The sequence below is a fragment of the Pseudorca crassidens genome, chromosome 7 (genome assembly GCF_039906515.1).
Source record: "Pseudorca crassidens isolate mPseCra1 chromosome 7, mPseCra1.hap1, whole genome shotgun sequence".
NCBI lineage: Eukaryota > Metazoa > Chordata > Mammalia > Artiodactyla > Delphinidae > Pseudorca > Pseudorca crassidens.
Window position 1 is genome coordinate 7,997,898 of NC_090302.1, and position 16,989 is coordinate 8,014,886.

Here is a 16,989-nt window from a genome sequence, read left to right on the forward strand (position 1 = left end):
CCCCGATGGAGGACGTGCTGCCTCTTTGGTCAGGCTGGTGGCTTGCCCTGCACAGGCCTGGGGAGGACATTCCCGTCCTCTGCCTCTTGTCACCTGTTTGACCTTGGGCAAGGGGCTCAGTCTCTAAGCCTCAGGGGCTGCTGGTGTCTGCCTCGCAGTGTTTTGGGGAGGACCAAGTGAGATAATGCCTGTCAAACGTCTAGCTTGGCTCCTGGCACGTGGTCGAGGCACTGGATGTGCTGCCGCCCATCCTTCCATCCCTGGCTGAGTCAGGGTGGTGGGCTGGATGGCGCACCTCAGTTGCCCTTCTGTGGCAGCTGGAACTTCCCTGTGGGCCAGGACTGACTGGGGTGCTGTCTCTGTCTCATGATTCTAGGGGTGCTGTGGGGAGAGGCTACTTCCGGAGGGGTGGGAAGCAGGTGAGGAGCACACCTAGTGTCTAAGGAGCTGGGCGTCACGCTGGAGCTCAGGGTCCCCAGTGGGGCCTGTGCACTTTCTTGTCTCTGTTGGCTTGAACCTGCCCTGTCTTGGGGCGCTTGGCTCTGAGCCAGTGAGAGCTGGAGTGCTCCCGGGGTGGGGTGGGACTAGGGTGTAGGGGGCTTCTGCCTGCGGGAAGGAGCCCTCTGCACAGCCAGTTCTAGGACCCACTCTGGCAGGCGGAAGACCGCCCCCCCACGTGAGGCAGAGGGCAGACTGCTGGGGGACGGGGGAGCAGGGGAGAAAGCCAGGGGCCCTCGGTGGGTGGCAGGCCCCTGGTGCTCCCTGACTTTTACCACATCTTACTTTTCTAGTTGTTTGCTTCTGCAGTTGCCTTGTCCTCAAGCTCCCTTCCCCCGCTTCTTCACCTGGCTGACCTCCTGCTCGGCCTGAGAGCCACCTCCTCTGGGAGGCCTTCCCTGGCCTCTTTTGGCCTTGTACACCTCTGTGGGCCAAGCGTCTTAGCACGGAGTGGCCTCTGTTGCATCACGCTCCTGGGGCTTCCTGCTGAGGGTTGGCGCTGGCGCAGGGCTGGAACTTTTCTCCCTTGGCCCTGAACCAGTGTGGGCGCTGATGGTGCCGGACCAAGTGCCAGTCACCACCAGTTGCTTGGGCCCAGCCCCTCCCCACCCTGGTGAGGGAGGTATCAGCGCGTGTCAGGAGCAGCCCTCGCCTGCATACCATGCAGCTGGGCACTGCCTTGGGCTCAGAGGCTGCGATTGAGAGGCAGCTGGCCGCACCGATGGGTTGTGTCAGGTGGACTCTGTGTGTGGAGTGGGGATGCTCCTAGGGGGATGGGGCGGGGCGGGGGCTGGTGCCTGCCCTGGGAGGCACCTCGGCTGCTACTCACTGGCTCTGTGACCATGGCCAACAGCCTTGTCCTCTCAGCCTGGGCTTGCTCCTCCATCAAATGGGGTGCGGGTTCCTACGTGGAGGCGGGAGGGCTCCCTAGATCAGGGCGACCTGCTCGCACAGGGCCCTGCACCCGGCAGCTGAAACCAGACTAAACCTGCTGGGGAGGGCGCTGGGGAAGGCAGAAGTCTGCGCCCTTTTTGCACGCAAGGCGCCCTTACTTCCCACCACTTCCTCTGAGCGAGTGCTGGACTCTCTGCAGACCCACAGAGGCAGCACACCTGCGGCTCCCCAACCCCCAGTCCCTCAGGGACAAGTTCCTGCGCACCTTCTGTGTGTGGGCCCCCCCCCCCCCGCCCCCGTGCAGCTTCCCGGGGTTCCAGCCCCGCCCCGCAGTGCCCTGCCCTGCAGTGCCGCGCCCAGGAATGGATGCTGGGCTCCGTCCCAGGGACAGTAGGTGATTAGGTTGGGGGAGAGGGGAGAGAAGAGCAGCACAGGGCAGAGGGAGGCAAGGGCAAGAGTGCTGAGCAGGGAAGAGCCCGTGGCCTGGGGGCTCGGGGTCGGGGGAGGCCACAGGGAGGGGCTGGGACTTCTCTGACCAGGGATCCACAGAAGGGTGTGAATCAGAGTCAGAGTTGTATTTTAGAACCCCCAAGGGCAGCCATGGGGTTGACCACTTGGGACTCCACATTGTAGGAGGGGAGGTGGCTGTCAGCTGAGAGGAGCGGTTTCCCACCTCTGTCATCATGGAATGATTAAAAACAAAACTCGAGCCTGCTACGCAGCAGCCGTTGCTACTCACGACAAGGACAGTGTCACAAACAACCTCGAGGGAAGGAAGCCAGACACAAGAGCATGCTGTGCGGTGCCGTTTATATGAAGTTCAAAAGCATTCTGATTAAAAAAAAACCATCCTGATACGAGTCAGGATGATGTTGTCTTTATTGGGGTGGCAGTCATGTCTGGAGAGGACTTCTGGGACCTGTAAAGTCCTGCTTCTAGGAGGCTGGTTACACAGGACTGCTCTGAGAGCCAGCCAGCCGAGCACTGACGTGCGCACGTGTCTGTGTGAGAAAGGCCTTGAGACACCCACACCTTTGGTCGTGCTGGGCACCTGAGACTGGAGGAGGTCCTCAGGTCTCTCCAGGGTCTTTCTGGCAGGGCAGCCTGAACCGTCGCTACCCAATAAGCATCACTTATGAACCTTAACTCAGCAGTTGCCGGCAGTCTTCTCTGGCTGGGGATTTTCCTTCTGCCTCTTGCAAACCCTGGCAGGGGCTGCTGGGTGTGGGGCTTGGCGGTTCAGAAGGAGGGCAGGCTCCCAAGGCTGCCAGACCACCGGATCTCTCTGAGCCTCGCTTTCCTCTTCTGTGAAATGGGGTGATAAGCTCCTTCTTGGTGCTTGGATTAAGTGGGTTACCACCCCCCTGCCCCCACGCCCCCGTTAGGTACCCAGCATAGCCCCCGGCACAGAGTAAGTGCTCAGGAAAGGCTGGCAGTGGTTGGTATTAATGCAGGGCAATCATTGGAGAGGATCCAGGGGTGGGAGCAGGAAGGAAAGGTTCACCTTCCTCCTGCTCTCCCCTTAATTGTTTCTCTTCTCTCTTCCTGTGTTTCACCCATTCAGCAAACATTTGTGATTCGAGCCAGGCTGCTGCCCTGGTCCTGCACTGGGCACTGGGTCCAGCATTGGCCGAGACAGCCATGGCCCCTGACCTTGGGCCCATGAGCCAGGGGAGACCATTAGACACGTCAGCTCTCCAAGAAGTGCTGAGCACGGTGCGGGAGGGGAGGCATCAGCCACTCCTGCCTGCTCTGGCCCTGACCGCTGTCTTTGGGGATGGGCCTTTGACTGGGTACTCTCCCTGAATGCGACAGAAGGCCTGACCCAGGGCTCCAGCACCTCCTAAGCGTTTCCTGTCGGCTAAAGAGGAATCACATGGACCTGGGTGAGAATGGCCATGCCCCTTTTGGATGCAGACAAGACCAAGGCCCAGGTTTGTTTCCCAGTGTCCCACTCAGGCCTGGCTCGTAGTAGGTGCTCAGTTAATGTGTGTGGACTAAGTGAATGGCAGGGGCAGCCATTAGCCCAGGGTCAGTCCATGAGTCTGCAGGAGAATCAGCTGTCTGGGCAGGAGGTGGAGATTGGTGAGTCAGGGCCTCCTGGTTCCACCTGACCCCGAGCCCTTTGTCTTGTGGTTGGAATCTCAGAGAGCTGCTGAAGATGGCCAGCAAAGCAGGTCTTAGTCTGTGCTGGTTTTGTGAGGAGATGTGACTCTGGCTGAGTGGTCCCTGATTATTCCTCGGTCACCTCAGAAGTCCAGGGAGCCGTGGGGAATGCGGTGTGGAGCAGTGGGAACACGTGGGGGCAGATCCAGAGATGGTGATGACCTCTGACCCCTCAGTGACTACAGAGGGCTGGAGAACGTGACCTGACCACAGCTGGAGGCCCCTTTCCTAGAGGTGGAAATATCAGTGCAAGAAGGTCTAGGGTGGCCCTTATTGGGAGCAGTGCTGTGAATATCACTAATTTAGTCATCAGAGGCTTACTGAGCACCTCCCATGTACCAGGTGCCATCCTTAGGACATGGGAAGCAGCAGTGAGTGAAACAAAGGCCCTGCCTCCAGGACCCCTGCGCTCTGGGACATGGAAGCCTCCTTCCATTTTCACCGTTAATAAGACCCATGTCCAGAAGAGGAAGTAATTTGTCTGCAGTCGCTGTGGGGAGGGTGCTTTCGGGAAAGGCTATGGGGTTGGGTAGGGGTTCAGAGGACAGGGACATCCCTGTGACTCACTTGAGTCCAGCTATTCAAGGAACTGGGCTCCGGGGATGGGGATACCTCCCTCCTGTTTCTTCCCTCCCTTGGGTGATTCAAACACCACCCAGGCGTGAGTCAGCCAGGAGCGGCCTGAGTATGCCTGGGCTACCTGCCCGTCCACCTCCCAGGACGTCCCAGCCAGGTTCAAGGTCTGGGGAAATGTCCTGATCCATGGTCCTGGGGTGGGGAAGTGGGACCTGCATCAGGGCCCTGGCTTCCTGCTGGACCGTCTATCTCAGAGTTACTTTCGATGGTAGCGGCCATGTCCCCCTTTCAGTGTGAGTGTCCTCTGGGTATGTGCCAGGCCCTGTTCTCTCATTAGGCCTTTTAGCAAACCCGTGAGACAGGGCAGGGCAGTGACTGAGGCCCAGAGAGGTCCTGTCCAGTGAGTGGCAGATCCTGGCCTTGGTCCCCAGCCTATCTGCCTCCTGTACCCTTGCGTTGTGAGTGAGTGGTCCCGCTGGGGATCTCAGGGGCTCAGGAAGGGAAACTCCCTGTGCACAGCCAACCCCACAGTTCCGTGTTTTACAGTTGTGGGTTCTGGAACGGAGGAGGGAACGTAGCTACTATAGCCCAGCTGCGGCTTCTTGCTTTGAATTTCTAGGGCCTGGGCCCAGTTTAAGATTCTGAGGTCAGACAGCTATGGGTTCAGATCAGATCACGGCCCTTTCCCAGCCAGACCTGGGGTCGGTGGCTTCTGTGCTCTGAATCTCAGTTTCCCTGCCTGCGATGTGGGGATGATGGTAGCTACCTCCCAGGCTTGGGGTGTGGACTCCAGGAGGTCAGGCAGGGAGAGCTCTCAGTTCAGTGCCCGATAAGTAGGAAATGCTCAGGAGGCAGGAAGCTGACCTTATGGACTTTTATAGGAACATTTCCCCACTCTCCCTTCGACCCTGGATTGACCAGGCTTGGTCCCCAACACCAGCAGGTCTTGACGAGTTTGGCCCAGTGCCATGCCCCACTGACCGTACACTTTGACCTCATGACCACTCCTCCTTTAGGACAAGACTGGTCTCAAGGCCGCCTCTTCCCTGGTATTGAGACTCGTGAAGGTTCAGCCCACAAGGCGCAGGGACACTGACGGCTGCTGCTGTCCCCTGAGAACAGCTTTTCTATCTTAGAGCATCTTCCCAGCGGTCCTGCAGGGCGGGGGTGGGCGGTGGGCTCCTGAGGTAGGGCTTGGAGGTGCAGTTCACCCCTCACCTCTTGAGTGACCTGCGGACTCCCTGAGTGTCCATCTGCTCATCTGCGAAGTGGGTACTGACCGTGTCTGCGGAGGGTACGTGCTTGAGCAGCACCTGGCACACAGAAGGGGACCCAGGAAACAGGAGCCAGGCTGGGCCACATTTGGTGATGGGGCACCTTCGCCCAGGTGCCTGGGTTTGGACCAGCACTTGGTCAAAGCCAGCAGTTCATTCCGGATTCCTTTCGATGGCCTGCCCTCCTCTTGGGCTGTGTGCCTCAGTTGAGAATAGCATGCCCACACGTTCGCCTGAGTGATAGGGAAGCTCGAGCTGCCTGCAGAGCCTGCCTCTGGGTGCAGGCACCTCTGCGAAGGCAGAGCCAGGGAGGCAGCGTGCCTGTGTCTGTAAAATGGGGAAGCCAGCGTCTGCCCACTTTGGGTTATTTGATGCAGTTCCAGGTTACCGGGCTGGTGAGTAGCAGGAGTGGAACGCAGGTGCCTCTGACTCCAGAGTCCTCACTCCTAACACTGATGCCCCTCCACCAAGCCCGAGTGGCTTGACTTCTAGGAACTTCTTGCTGCCTCGTCGTGTCACAGGAGGAGGGGCTGGCTGTGTCAGAACTGCAACAAGCTGCTTCCCCTGCGTGCAGCCCTGAGTTCCTGGCAGGGGCCAGATGCTGCTGGGCGGCCACGTTGGCCACGTCACTGGAATGGAGGCTCTACCGCCCTGCAGCCCCTGGACAGATGCCTTGCCTGGTCCCCGGGGTGGGCCCCTCCCCAGGCGGCTGTACTCTCTTCTCTTCAGGGAAGCACAGGCAGATGTTGTCAATTTAAATTGTTTCCTTATTAGACTCTCGCCTTTCCCAGGCTGGGCTGGGTTTCATCAGCCGGGAACTTTGATTGCATCACTGTGACTGCATCACTGTGACTGCACGTTCTTCCAGGGACCCGGCCAAGGACCAAGGTCAGGGAGATCACGGAGCGGGTGTGGCTGAGGAGGTGCAGGCTGGATGTTGTGACTGCCGGCCCAGCGGGGAGGGATTTGTGCGATGGAGCCTTGCCCTGGTTATCTCTCATCATGGGGGCAGAAGGGGAGGAATCCGGGGACCAGCCCTTTCAGGAACACAGGAGGGCAGTGGGGCTGGGAGTCCCTGGGGTCCTACTCAGTGCTCATGGATATGCCCTCGCTTAGCCAGGTGCCCAGCTCCTGCCTCAGAATCACCTGGGAGCTTGTTTAAAAAGTCCGGTCCAAGGCCTGCAGCAGTGGTTCTCAACCAGGGGTGACTTTGCCCCCGGACAGCTGGCAATATCTGGAGACATTTTGGGTTGTCACAGCTGGAGTTGTGCTACTGGCAGGATGCTGCCAAACATCCCGTAATGCACAGGACACCCCCCATAAAGTCCAGAATGGCTTAAAATGTCAGTAGTGCCGGGGTTGAGAAACCCTGCCATAACGGAGTCTAGTTCTGGCAGGGCCTGGGAATCTTCATTTGTGACAAGTCACGGAATTTTCAGTGTTGACTTGAGGCTGAGAAGCTCTGTCCTCCCAGGCCTCACCACCCCCACCCCCACTGTAGGTAGTGGCCACAGTTGAGCTGCCCCCTGCCAGGCAAGCTCTGTGCTGGGTGTACGGTGGTGACCAGACAGGTGTGCAGACGAGTACTTGCAGCCAGGCTGCTGGGGAGGTGAGGGGCTGAGGGTGGGTCGGGCTGGAGCCCTTCCGTGGCTCCCCACTGATAGCCCGGTTTCCCTTCTCTCAACTTCCTGCTCTGAGACCACTGCTGGCTGTGCCTTCACTCCGACTCCGGGGAGGGGCCCCAGATGGTCCCTGTCTGTGAGGACCCTGCGGGCCGTGGGCAGCCTGTGGCCAGGAGGTGGCTCCCATGGAATTGCCCCTCATCACCTGCGTGATGGAGACTGGGGGGTGCTAAAGCTCTGAGATCTTGCTGCATTTCCTGGGCAGTGAGGCTGGTCTGGGCCAGGTGATAGGGATGTGGCAGTGAGCCACCCTCGGGGAACCATGGAACCCGGACTCTGGCGTGGCCTTTTGCTGGGAGTCCCAAACTTCCCCATCTGAGAGGCCGAGGATGGTGGCTCACTTCAACCTGGTCTGCTGCTCTTCACAGCCTTTGAGGCATCTTGAGTTGTTGGGGCCCTGAGAAGAAGCATTCCCTCCTCCCAGGTGTCCACTTACCTTCCTGCTTCTGAAGGGAACCAACATGGGGAAGAGGCGAAGGTGTGGCCTTGGGTCAGCATCCAGCCCTATTGTTCTGTCCAACCTTGCTTGGGCTTGTTCTGCCCTTCTCTGGACCTCAGTTTCTTCATCTGTAAAATGGGAATGATAATGGCACGTACCTCCTAGGATTGTGGTAGTTGCTCATGTCTATAAAACACATGTCCTGTAGAACAAGCTCAATGAACAGGACTGGGTTTTACTGTTGATTAATTGAAGATGAACCTGGGAGGCAGGAGCGAGTGTTCTAGAGCGAGGGTCCCGTTCTGTGCAGCTCTGTCTTGAGCTGTGGGGAGGCAGTGGTGGCAGATAGGTGCCATCTGTGTGGGGCCCCAATGGTGGCCAGCTGCCTTTGTGAGTCACTGACACATGGTAGGGCAGGTGCTAGAAAGATGTGGCTACTACACACCCATCGTGCCGGTAGAATTCTTTACGTTGCCTCTCTGGGTGAGCAGTGGAGAAAGGAGCTGGACACGCGGTGGGCAGTGTCACCCTTTCACAGATGAAGTCCAGGCTCCCGGTGGTGGGCCTCCGGGTCACTCATGCAGCCCTACCCTCACCTGCCTGATTACCCCCCTCCCCCCGGCCTTCTCTTGCCTCTTCCTGAGAGCCACCTCCTTCCTTCTGGGTCTTCCCACCACCCGGGCCATCTCCCCGCGTCTTCACCCAGCCAACCGCGGCCTAGAGGTCCCAGCTATGGCGTCACTGCCCCGACCAAGTCAGGCCCCCAGTCTGTTCCGCTTCCTCGCAGCCCCTTCCACTTCCTTGGAGGCTGGCGGCAGTTGTCAGTTGCTTTTTGTGTGAGTCTGTCTCCCCACTCAGCCGGGGGCTCCTGAGGAGGTCTGCTCCCGTTGTGTCCCCACACCCACGTGGGCCTGGCACCGAGCCGGCGTCCACAGTGAGGCTTTGTGGATGCATCACAGAGGCCCTGGTCGGGATCTGGGGCCAGGGGAGCTCCGAGGGAGACACCAGCCTGGTAGGATGCTCTGCTCTATTTCAGGACAACCCAGAAAGAGCCAAATTCTGCCAGCGGGCTGTGGTGGGTGGAGAGGGCTCGCCCTGCCTCTCTGGGATTTGGACATCTAATTGTGTATCTTAAAGCTAAAAACGAAACTCCCCTGAAAACCCAGTCTCTGTAATTACCTATCCCTGGCAGCATGGAGCTGGGGACTCAAGCCCTGAAACCCCAGGCTAGGGAGGCCATCTTCGTCTCTTACCAAGGGGCGCCCGGTCCTGCCGGGAGGGTGAGTGTGGGCCCAGGCCTTGAATCAGGCAGATGGGCATTCAAATCCCTTTGCTTTTGACCAGCTCTTCTAACCTCACACCCTTTTCTCATTTTTCAATTTCACGTTCAATTACAGAAACAGTTCTTGGACAGACACAAAGACAGTGGCCCTGCGAACGGTTCTTCACCCTACCTTAGCCAGACCCGCTCCGAGCTCCCTCCTTCCTTCAGCCATTGTCTCCTCCTGCCCCTTTGCAGGTGGAGCAAGCCGCTCGGCTTGGGAGCCCCGAGTCCAGGGCTCTGGACGGTGTCCTCTTTGGGCTTGGTGCCATCATCTTTACATTTCAGTTCTCAGCACATCCTGAGCCACATTAGCAGGGCAAGCGGGGGTTGGGGTGGGGGGCGGATGCACAGTCCTGTGTGTTCTTAATGAGCATCTTCTTTATGTTTCGTCAGAGATGCTCATTCGTTGTAATTTTTTCACGCTCTTCCTCTTTCTGGCTCACTGCACCTGGGGAGTTGGGGAATGTACGCAGAGACCCACGTTTCCCACACAGGCCCTGTCCCTGCCCCCGGGGCCACAGTCGGTCGAGGTCATGGCTGGTGCCAAGCGGTGCTCAGCTCTCAGGATCCCGGTCACCCTTCAGGGCTCTTGGCAGCGCTGCAGTGGGCCTTTGCTGTTCCTGGGGTGGCTTTTTGGCCTCTAGCCTCCTCGTGCCTTCTTTTTTTAGCAAATTTATTTATTTATATATATTTTTGGCCGCTTTGGGTCTTCGTTGCTGCGCGCGGGCTTTCTCTAGTTGCGGTGAGCAAGGGCTATTCTTTGTTGTGGCGTGCGGGCTTTTCATTGCGGTGGCTTCTCTTGTTGCGGAGCACGGGCTCTAGGCGCACAGACTTCGGTAGTTGTGGCGCGCGGGCTCAGTAGTTGTGGCTCGTGAGCTCTAGACCGTAGGCTCAGTAGTCGTGGTGCACGGGCTTAGTTGCCCCGCGGCATGTGGGATCTTCCCGGACCAGGGCTCGAACCCTGCGTTGGCAGGCGGATTCTTAATGACTGCGCCACCAGGGAAGCCCCTCCTAAGCCTCTCCTCGTGCCTTCTTAAACATGTCAGGCATATTCCCACCTCAGGGCCTTTGCACTGACTCTTCCTCATGCCGGGACTGCTCTTCCCCCAGGCGTCTGTGTGGGTCACTCTCTCACCCCCTTCGGCTCTTTGCTCAGATGTCTCCTTCCCATTAACACCTTCCCTGGCCGTCTTTCCCTCAAGCACCCCCAACCCAGGCACTGCCTGCCTCCTTCCCTGTTCCTTTTTCCTCCATAGCACTTACCACCATCTTGTGTTTTTGCTTTATTTTGTCTGTCTCCTTCCTGCTGCCAGACTATAAGCCCCTTGAAGGCAGGAATTTCTGTTTTGTTCACTATTTATGTCCCTAGGGCCTTCAATAGTACCTGGCACCTAATAAGTGCTTAGTAAAAGGTTTTTGAATGAATCCATCCCCTGAGATTCCCTCAAACCTGGCCTGGCAAGCTCCCCCCTGGGGCTCGTGGTCCCCTGCTTGGCATCTTAATTTCTGTCTTTTTTTAATGAATGCCCCCTCACCCCGACCCCTGAGCCTGTGCTCATCTTTCATCTCCCCCCATTAGCCCTGCCCTGTGCCTGAGACCCCATACCACCTGACTGAGGGTGCCCAGCTCCCTCTCTTCAGAGGGCTCTGGAGGCGGCTGCAGGGCTGAGTCCTGGCTGTGCCATCTCTGGCTCTGGACACAGATGGGCCTGGAGTCAAGACCGGCCTCTTCTCCTCACCACCCTGTAGCTGTGAGTGAGTTTCTCGGCCTTTCTGAGCCTCATTTTCCTCATCTGTAAAGTGGGCCATGATAACACCCAACCTGCAGCATTCAGGAGTTCCAGGCAGCACACAGTAGGCCCACAGGGAATGGCCACTGCTGGGGTGTTTGTTTTTATCCTTGCTGTGACCTCCTGGGTGGGCCAGGGCGAGGCTCTGAGCTTCTTCCCATGGGAGTGGTGGCATTTAAGAGCGTGTGTTTAGAGCCCTGTGGAAACATGAGGGAGGCCCAGGGCTGATCCCGTGAGCCCTGCCCTTGCCCACCTTCCCACAGCGGGAGAGGAAACAGCCTGTTACCTGAGCCTGGGAGGGCTCCGCATGGCTTTCTCTGGCCAGGCCTGCAGGAACCACGGTCAAGCAGGCTTCCTGGCCGGGTGTTCCCATGGCAGACTCACAAAGGGGAAGGGAGAGAGCCCACAATTCGATATCGGCTTTTGTTCCCAGACACTAAACCTAATTCTTCTGGGTGTTTCAACACGCCCAGCACTGTGAGCTTCCTCCTCAGGCTCCAGCAGCTGCTTCCAACTCCTGGCTGGCTTGAGCAAGTGGAGGGGGTGGGCGGAGATCTGAGGGTCCACATGGGAGCCCTGGCCGGCCCCTAGCTTTCCCTGCTTTCAGGCTTGGTCCTTCGGCTGCTTGGGAAGCATTCTGCTCGTTTCACCCTTCCATTCACCTCCTCAGGGCTGCTTTCAGCCTCTGCCTAAAACCGGAATCCATAATGGCGAGACAGACGCACTGTCAGAGGAAGATTCAAAGTTCTCACCATGGTCCAGCATGACCTACCCCTGTTCCCTCGACAACCTCGTCCCCTCTGCTCCCCTCCCTAGTCCCATTCAGCCGCTGGCCCCCATGCTGCTTCTCCACTTGCCAAGCTTGTTTCTACCTCAGGGCCTTTGCACTTGCTGTTCGTGCATCAGGACAGCTCTTCCCCCAGTCTTTGCTCAGCCCACATCCTCACTTCACTCCAGACCTTGCTCAGACGTCACTGCCAAAGGGCTTTCCCTAACCGCCTGCCCAAAGTAGCAGCCCCCACCTTCTCATCTCTATCCAGTACTCCCTACCCACCTTCCTTGTTCTGTTTTCTCCATTTTTCTCTCTTTATTTGAACTACCATGTTTTCGTTTTGGTAACAGCTTTATTAAGACGTAATTCACAGACCACACAATTCACCCATTTAAAGTGTACAATTTGGGGGCTTCCGTGGTGGCACAGTAGTTAAGAATCCGCCTGCCAACGCAGGGGACGTGAGTTCAAGCCCTGGTCCGGAAAGATCCCACATGACGCAGAGCAACTAAGCCCGTACGCCACAACTACTGAACCTGCGCTCTAGAGCCCACGAGCCACAACTACTGAGCCTGCACGCCACAACTACTGAAGCCTGCGCGCCTAGAGCCCGTGCTCCGCAACAAGAGAAGCCACTGCAATGAGAAGCCCGTGCACCGCGACGAAGAGTAGTCCCCGCTCGCCGCAACTAGAGAAAGCCCGTGTGCAGCAGCAAAGACGCAACAAAAATAAATAAAATAAATTTTTTTTAAAAAGTGTACAGTTTGGGAGTTTTTAGTATATTCACAGAGTTGTGTGACCATCACCACAGTCAATTTTAGGACATTTTCATCACCCCAAAAAGAAACTCCATACCCATTAGCAGTCGTTCCCATTTTTTCCCAGCTCCCCCATCCCCTGGCAATCATCAGTCTTTCTGTCTCTTATGGGTTTGCCTATTCTGGGCATTTCATAGAAATGGAATCATACAATGTATAGTTCTTTGTGACTGGCTTCTTTCACTTAGCATAATGTTTTCAAGGTTAATTCACATTGTAGCATGTTTAGGTGCTCAGTTTCTTTTGATTGCTGAATAATATTCCATTGTATGGATATACCACATTTTATTTATCCATTCACCAGTTGATGGACATCTGGGTTGCTTTCACTTTTTGGCTATTATGAATAATGCTGCTGCGTACAGTTGTGTACAAGTTTTTGTGTGGGCATATGCTTCATTTCTGTTGGATATATACCTAGGAGTAGAATTGCTGAGTCATATGGTAACTGTATGGTTAACCTTTTGAGGAACTGCCAGACGGTTTTCCAAAGCAGCTGCACCAGTTTGCATTCCTACCGGCAGTGCGCGAGGGTTCCAATTTCTCCCCATCCTCATCAACACTTATTATCTGTCTTGATTATAGCCATTTTAGTGGGTGTGAAGTGGTAACTTGTTATATAGTTTTGATTTGTGTTTCTCTGATAGTTAATGATGTTGAGCATCTTCTCATGTGCTCATTGGCCATTTATATATCTTTTTTGGAGAAATGTCTGTTCAGATCATTTACCAATTTTTAAATTGGGTTGTTTGTCTTTATTATTGAGTTGTGAGTGCTCTGTATATTCTAGCTACAAGTCTCATATATATGATTTGCAAATATTTTCTTTCATTCTGTGGGTTGTCTTCGCTATTTATTTATTTATTTATTTTGTGGTACGCGGGCCTCTCACTGTGTGGCCTCTCCCGTTGTGGAGCACAGGCTCTAGACGCGCAGGCTCAGCGGCCATGGCTCACGGGCCCAGCCGCTCCACGGCATGTGGGATCTTCTCAGACCGGGGCGCAAACCCGTGTCGCCCTCATCGGCAGGTGGACTCTCAACCACTGCGCCACCAGGGAAGCCCGTCTTCACTATTTTGATGGTGTTCTTTGAATCACAAAATTTAAAAATTTTTATGAAGTTCAAAATATCTATATTTTTCTTTTGTTGCTTGTACTTTTGGTGTCATATCTAAGAAACTGTTGCCTAATACCAGATCATGAAGAGTTACCCCTATGTTTTCTTCTAAGAATTTAATAGTTTCAGCTCTTAAACTTATGAATTACTTATTGTATACGGTATGAGAAATGAGTCCTGCTTTATTCTTTTGCACGTGAATATCTAGCTGTCGCAGCAACGTTTGTTAAAAAGGCTGTTCCTTCCCCCATTGGCACCCTTGTTGAAAATTAACTGACCATAAGTGTGAAGGTTTACTTCTGGACTCTCAATTCTATTCTGTTGATCTATGTGTCTATCCTTATGCCAGAACCACTCTTTCTTGATTATTGTAGCTTTGTAGAAGTTCTGCATTCAAGACATGTGAATCCCTTATTATATTCTACTTTCTCTAGATTGTTTTGATTATTCTGGTCCTTTGAACTTCTAAGATTTAGGATCAACTTGTCAATTTTCTGCAGAGAAGCCAGCCGAGATTTTGATAGGGATCATATTGAATTTTTAGATCAATTTGGGTGTATTATCATCTTTTTTTTTTTTTTTTTCTTGTGGCTGTGTTGGATCTTCGTTGCTGCATGCAGGCTTTCTCTAGTTGCAGCAAGCAGGGGCTGTTCTTCGTTGCTGTGCATGGGCTTCTCATTGCGGTGGCTTCTCTTGTTGCGGAGCACGGGCTCTAGGCGCGTGGGCTTCAGTCGTTGTAGCACGTGGGCTCAGTAGCTGTGGCTCGCGGGCTCTAGAGCGCAGGCTCGGTAGTTGGGACTCACGGGCTTAGTTGCTCCGCGGCATGTGGGATCTTCCCGGACCGGGGCTCGAACCCGTGTCCCCTGCATTGGCAGGCGGATTCTTAACCACTGCGCCACCGGGGAAGCCCGGGAGTATTATCATTTTAACAATATTAAATATTTCAGTCCACGACTGTGGGATGTCTTTCCATTTATTTAGATCTTCTTGAATTTCTTTCAGCAATGTAGTTTGTAGTTTTCCAGAGTATACGTTTTGTACTTCTTTTGTTAAATTTATTCTTTTTGATACTATTGTAAATGAAATTGTTTTCTTCATTTCATTGTGGATGTTCACTAGTACTGTATGTAGAAATAACTGATTTTTGTATAGTGCAACCTGGCTGAACTCATGTATTCTAATAGTTTTTTTACTGGATTCCTTAGGATTTTCTACATACAAGATTAAGTCATCTGCCAAAAGAGGTAGTTTTCGTTCTTCCTTCCCACTCCCAGCAAAATGTAAGCTAGTCATTGCTGTGGCCCCAGTGCATAGAACAGGGACTGGCACACGACTGGTGCTCAATTATTTGAATGAATGAATGAGGCTGGGTCAGATGATGCTCCAGCCCAGCGTTCCCACTCCTCCTTTGGCACCTGCTTCTTGAGGGTCCCTGCCCATGTCCACTGGCGGGTTGGGAGCTCTCTCTTCCTCCCCCTCATCTCTAGCCCTGACCTTTTCTGTTTGTCCCCAGTCTGCGGGGGTTGCTGGAGCTCACCTTCCTAACAAGGTCAGAGCATTTTGGTGATTGGCCCCAGCCCAAGTTGCACAGTGAGCGTGAGGCTGCGAGCCCAGGTCTGCCCGACGGAGTCCTGTTGCTTCTTGTCACAGCCCTGGCAGGATATGGGGAAGCCTTGGTCCCATCCTCAAAGACTTGTGGGGCTAGGAGGGAGCTCCTCATAGAGGCTTGGCTCCGGCGCTTTCATCGGCTGAGAAACCAAGAGTATGTTTGTTCCTCACTCATGCGATCCCCTCTGCCAGGAACCGTCTCCCCCGCTTGCTACTCCCCCCTCTTCATTCGGGTCTGAGCCTGAATGCCACCTCCCTGCAGCCAGTCACCTTCCCTGACTCACCCCTTCTCCCACCCTGTCCTGGTGACACTGAGTCATCAGTGGGGTGACTGTCAGATGTCAGTCTGTGAATCAAGTCCACCACAGCATCCAGCACCTGGCACATACTTGGGACTCAGAGACATGGGTAGACGCCTCGGGTGCAGATCAGGGCGCTGCTGGCTCCACAACCCCAGGGGGTTCTGTCTGCCAGGCTTTCCCGAGCCCCTGACGCGTGAACCACGGTGATGGCTGAGCGCTCTGACTCTGCAGTTGGACCGTCCTGAGTTCAGATCCTGCTTCGTCCATCCCTGGGGGTGTGACCTTGGGTGGTCTCCGGGAGCCTCAGTGCCCTCAGCTGTAGAAGGGGTGGCACAGAGTCTCCTTCCAGGGTTGCCGTGAGAAGGAGGCCAGCCCGTGTTCAGGAGATGCTCAACCTGTGCTGACCCTCCGCCCACCGGCCCCCGTCTGGCCATTAACCCGAGCCCCTCCGGTCTCCAGGGTGTGGAGCGGTCACTTCCTCAGCTGTCCACTCGCCGTTCCTGTTAGGTGGGATGAGGCTGGAGATCATGTCTTGTACGCCTGCCCCTCCCTTCCTGAGCGCGTCCTGCCGTGGCAGGGGGGCTCATTTCCACCATGTGCCGCTGCCACCCCCGGGGCCCACCGACCCCTGTGGCAGCTGGAGAGGCTCGGTGGACTGCTCGCACTGGCTCCCACTCACCCCCAGGGCACAGGGCGCCTCCCCAGTGCGGGGGGGCTGCTGAATTGGTGGGCTTGGTCGTGCTCCTCAGGTCCAGGAGGCGCTCCAGGGGCTGGAAAGCCAGCACCCCCTCCCCGACCCTGCCCTGACCCAGCGGGGAGGGCTGAGCATGTGGCACCAGAGCCAGGCTGCCTGGGTTCAAGTCCCTGTTCTGCTCTGCCAGTGGTGGGCCTCGGGCTGGGGTCTTAGCCCTAGAGCTCCCGGTTTCTTTGAACGTGGGCTTGGACTACGGGTAGCAGCTGCCCCAGACGGTGCGTGACCTTGGATCGCCAGCACTTGGAGAAGGCTCCTGTGGCAGCTGGTTTTGTGAAGTGCTTTGGGTGGTGCCTGGCGCACAGAAGTACCGTATGAGCGTTAGCTGTTGTTGTTGTTGTTATTATTATCATTGTTATTATTGCTGGTGAAGAAGGGGGCTCTGGAGCCCGGCGGCACTGGGCTGAGGGCCAGCTGTTTCCTGGCTGGGCAGGACTGGGCAGTTTATCTAGCCTCAGTTTCTTCATCTGTAAAAAGGGCCGGGAGTCCATCCTGGGAGCACCGTTGTGAGGCTCACTTGAGATGGCCAGTGGCCGTCCAGCTGGAGGGAGGTAATGGCAGACGAAGGAGCTACCCGAGACCCCAGAGCAAGGTTGGGGGTGAGACAGGCAGTGCTGGAAACAGACAGCTGCCCCCAGCCTGATCTCACCCTCGCCTTGTGTTTTTTCATTTTTTATTTTTTGTTGTTTTTTTTATAACACGTACACAAGCAGATTCTTGTTATGAAAATACAGTCACTTTGTGATACAAAGTGAAAAGTGAGAGTTTCCCTCCCCGTCCCAAAGGTAGCAGGGCCCTCACGTCCCTAAAAGTGGACCCTGCACCCTTGCACTCACTGTCCCTCTGACCTGCAGGGAGGAGGTGCAAGAGAACTGTGTGCGGTGGCGGAAGAGGTTCACCTTCGTGTGTAAGATGAGTGCCAACCCGGCCACCGGCCTGCTGGACCCCTGCATCTTCCGTGTGTCGGTGCGCAAGGTGA

General features: G+C 55.6%; 1 protein-coding gene across 1 annotated transcript in view; it reads left to right on the top strand.

Moving 5' to 3' along the window:
• Positions 1-16,989, top strand: part of EEIG1 (estrogen-induced osteoclastogenesis regulator 1) — a 36,100-nt gene that overhangs the window by 6,652 nt on the left and 12,459 nt on the right. The window contains exon 2 of the mRNA XM_067743189.1: positions 16,865-16,985. Within this exon, the coding sequence (XP_067599290.1) occupies positions 16,865-16,985 (121 nt within the window). The remainder of the gene's footprint in view (positions 1-16,864; positions 16,986-16,989) is intronic.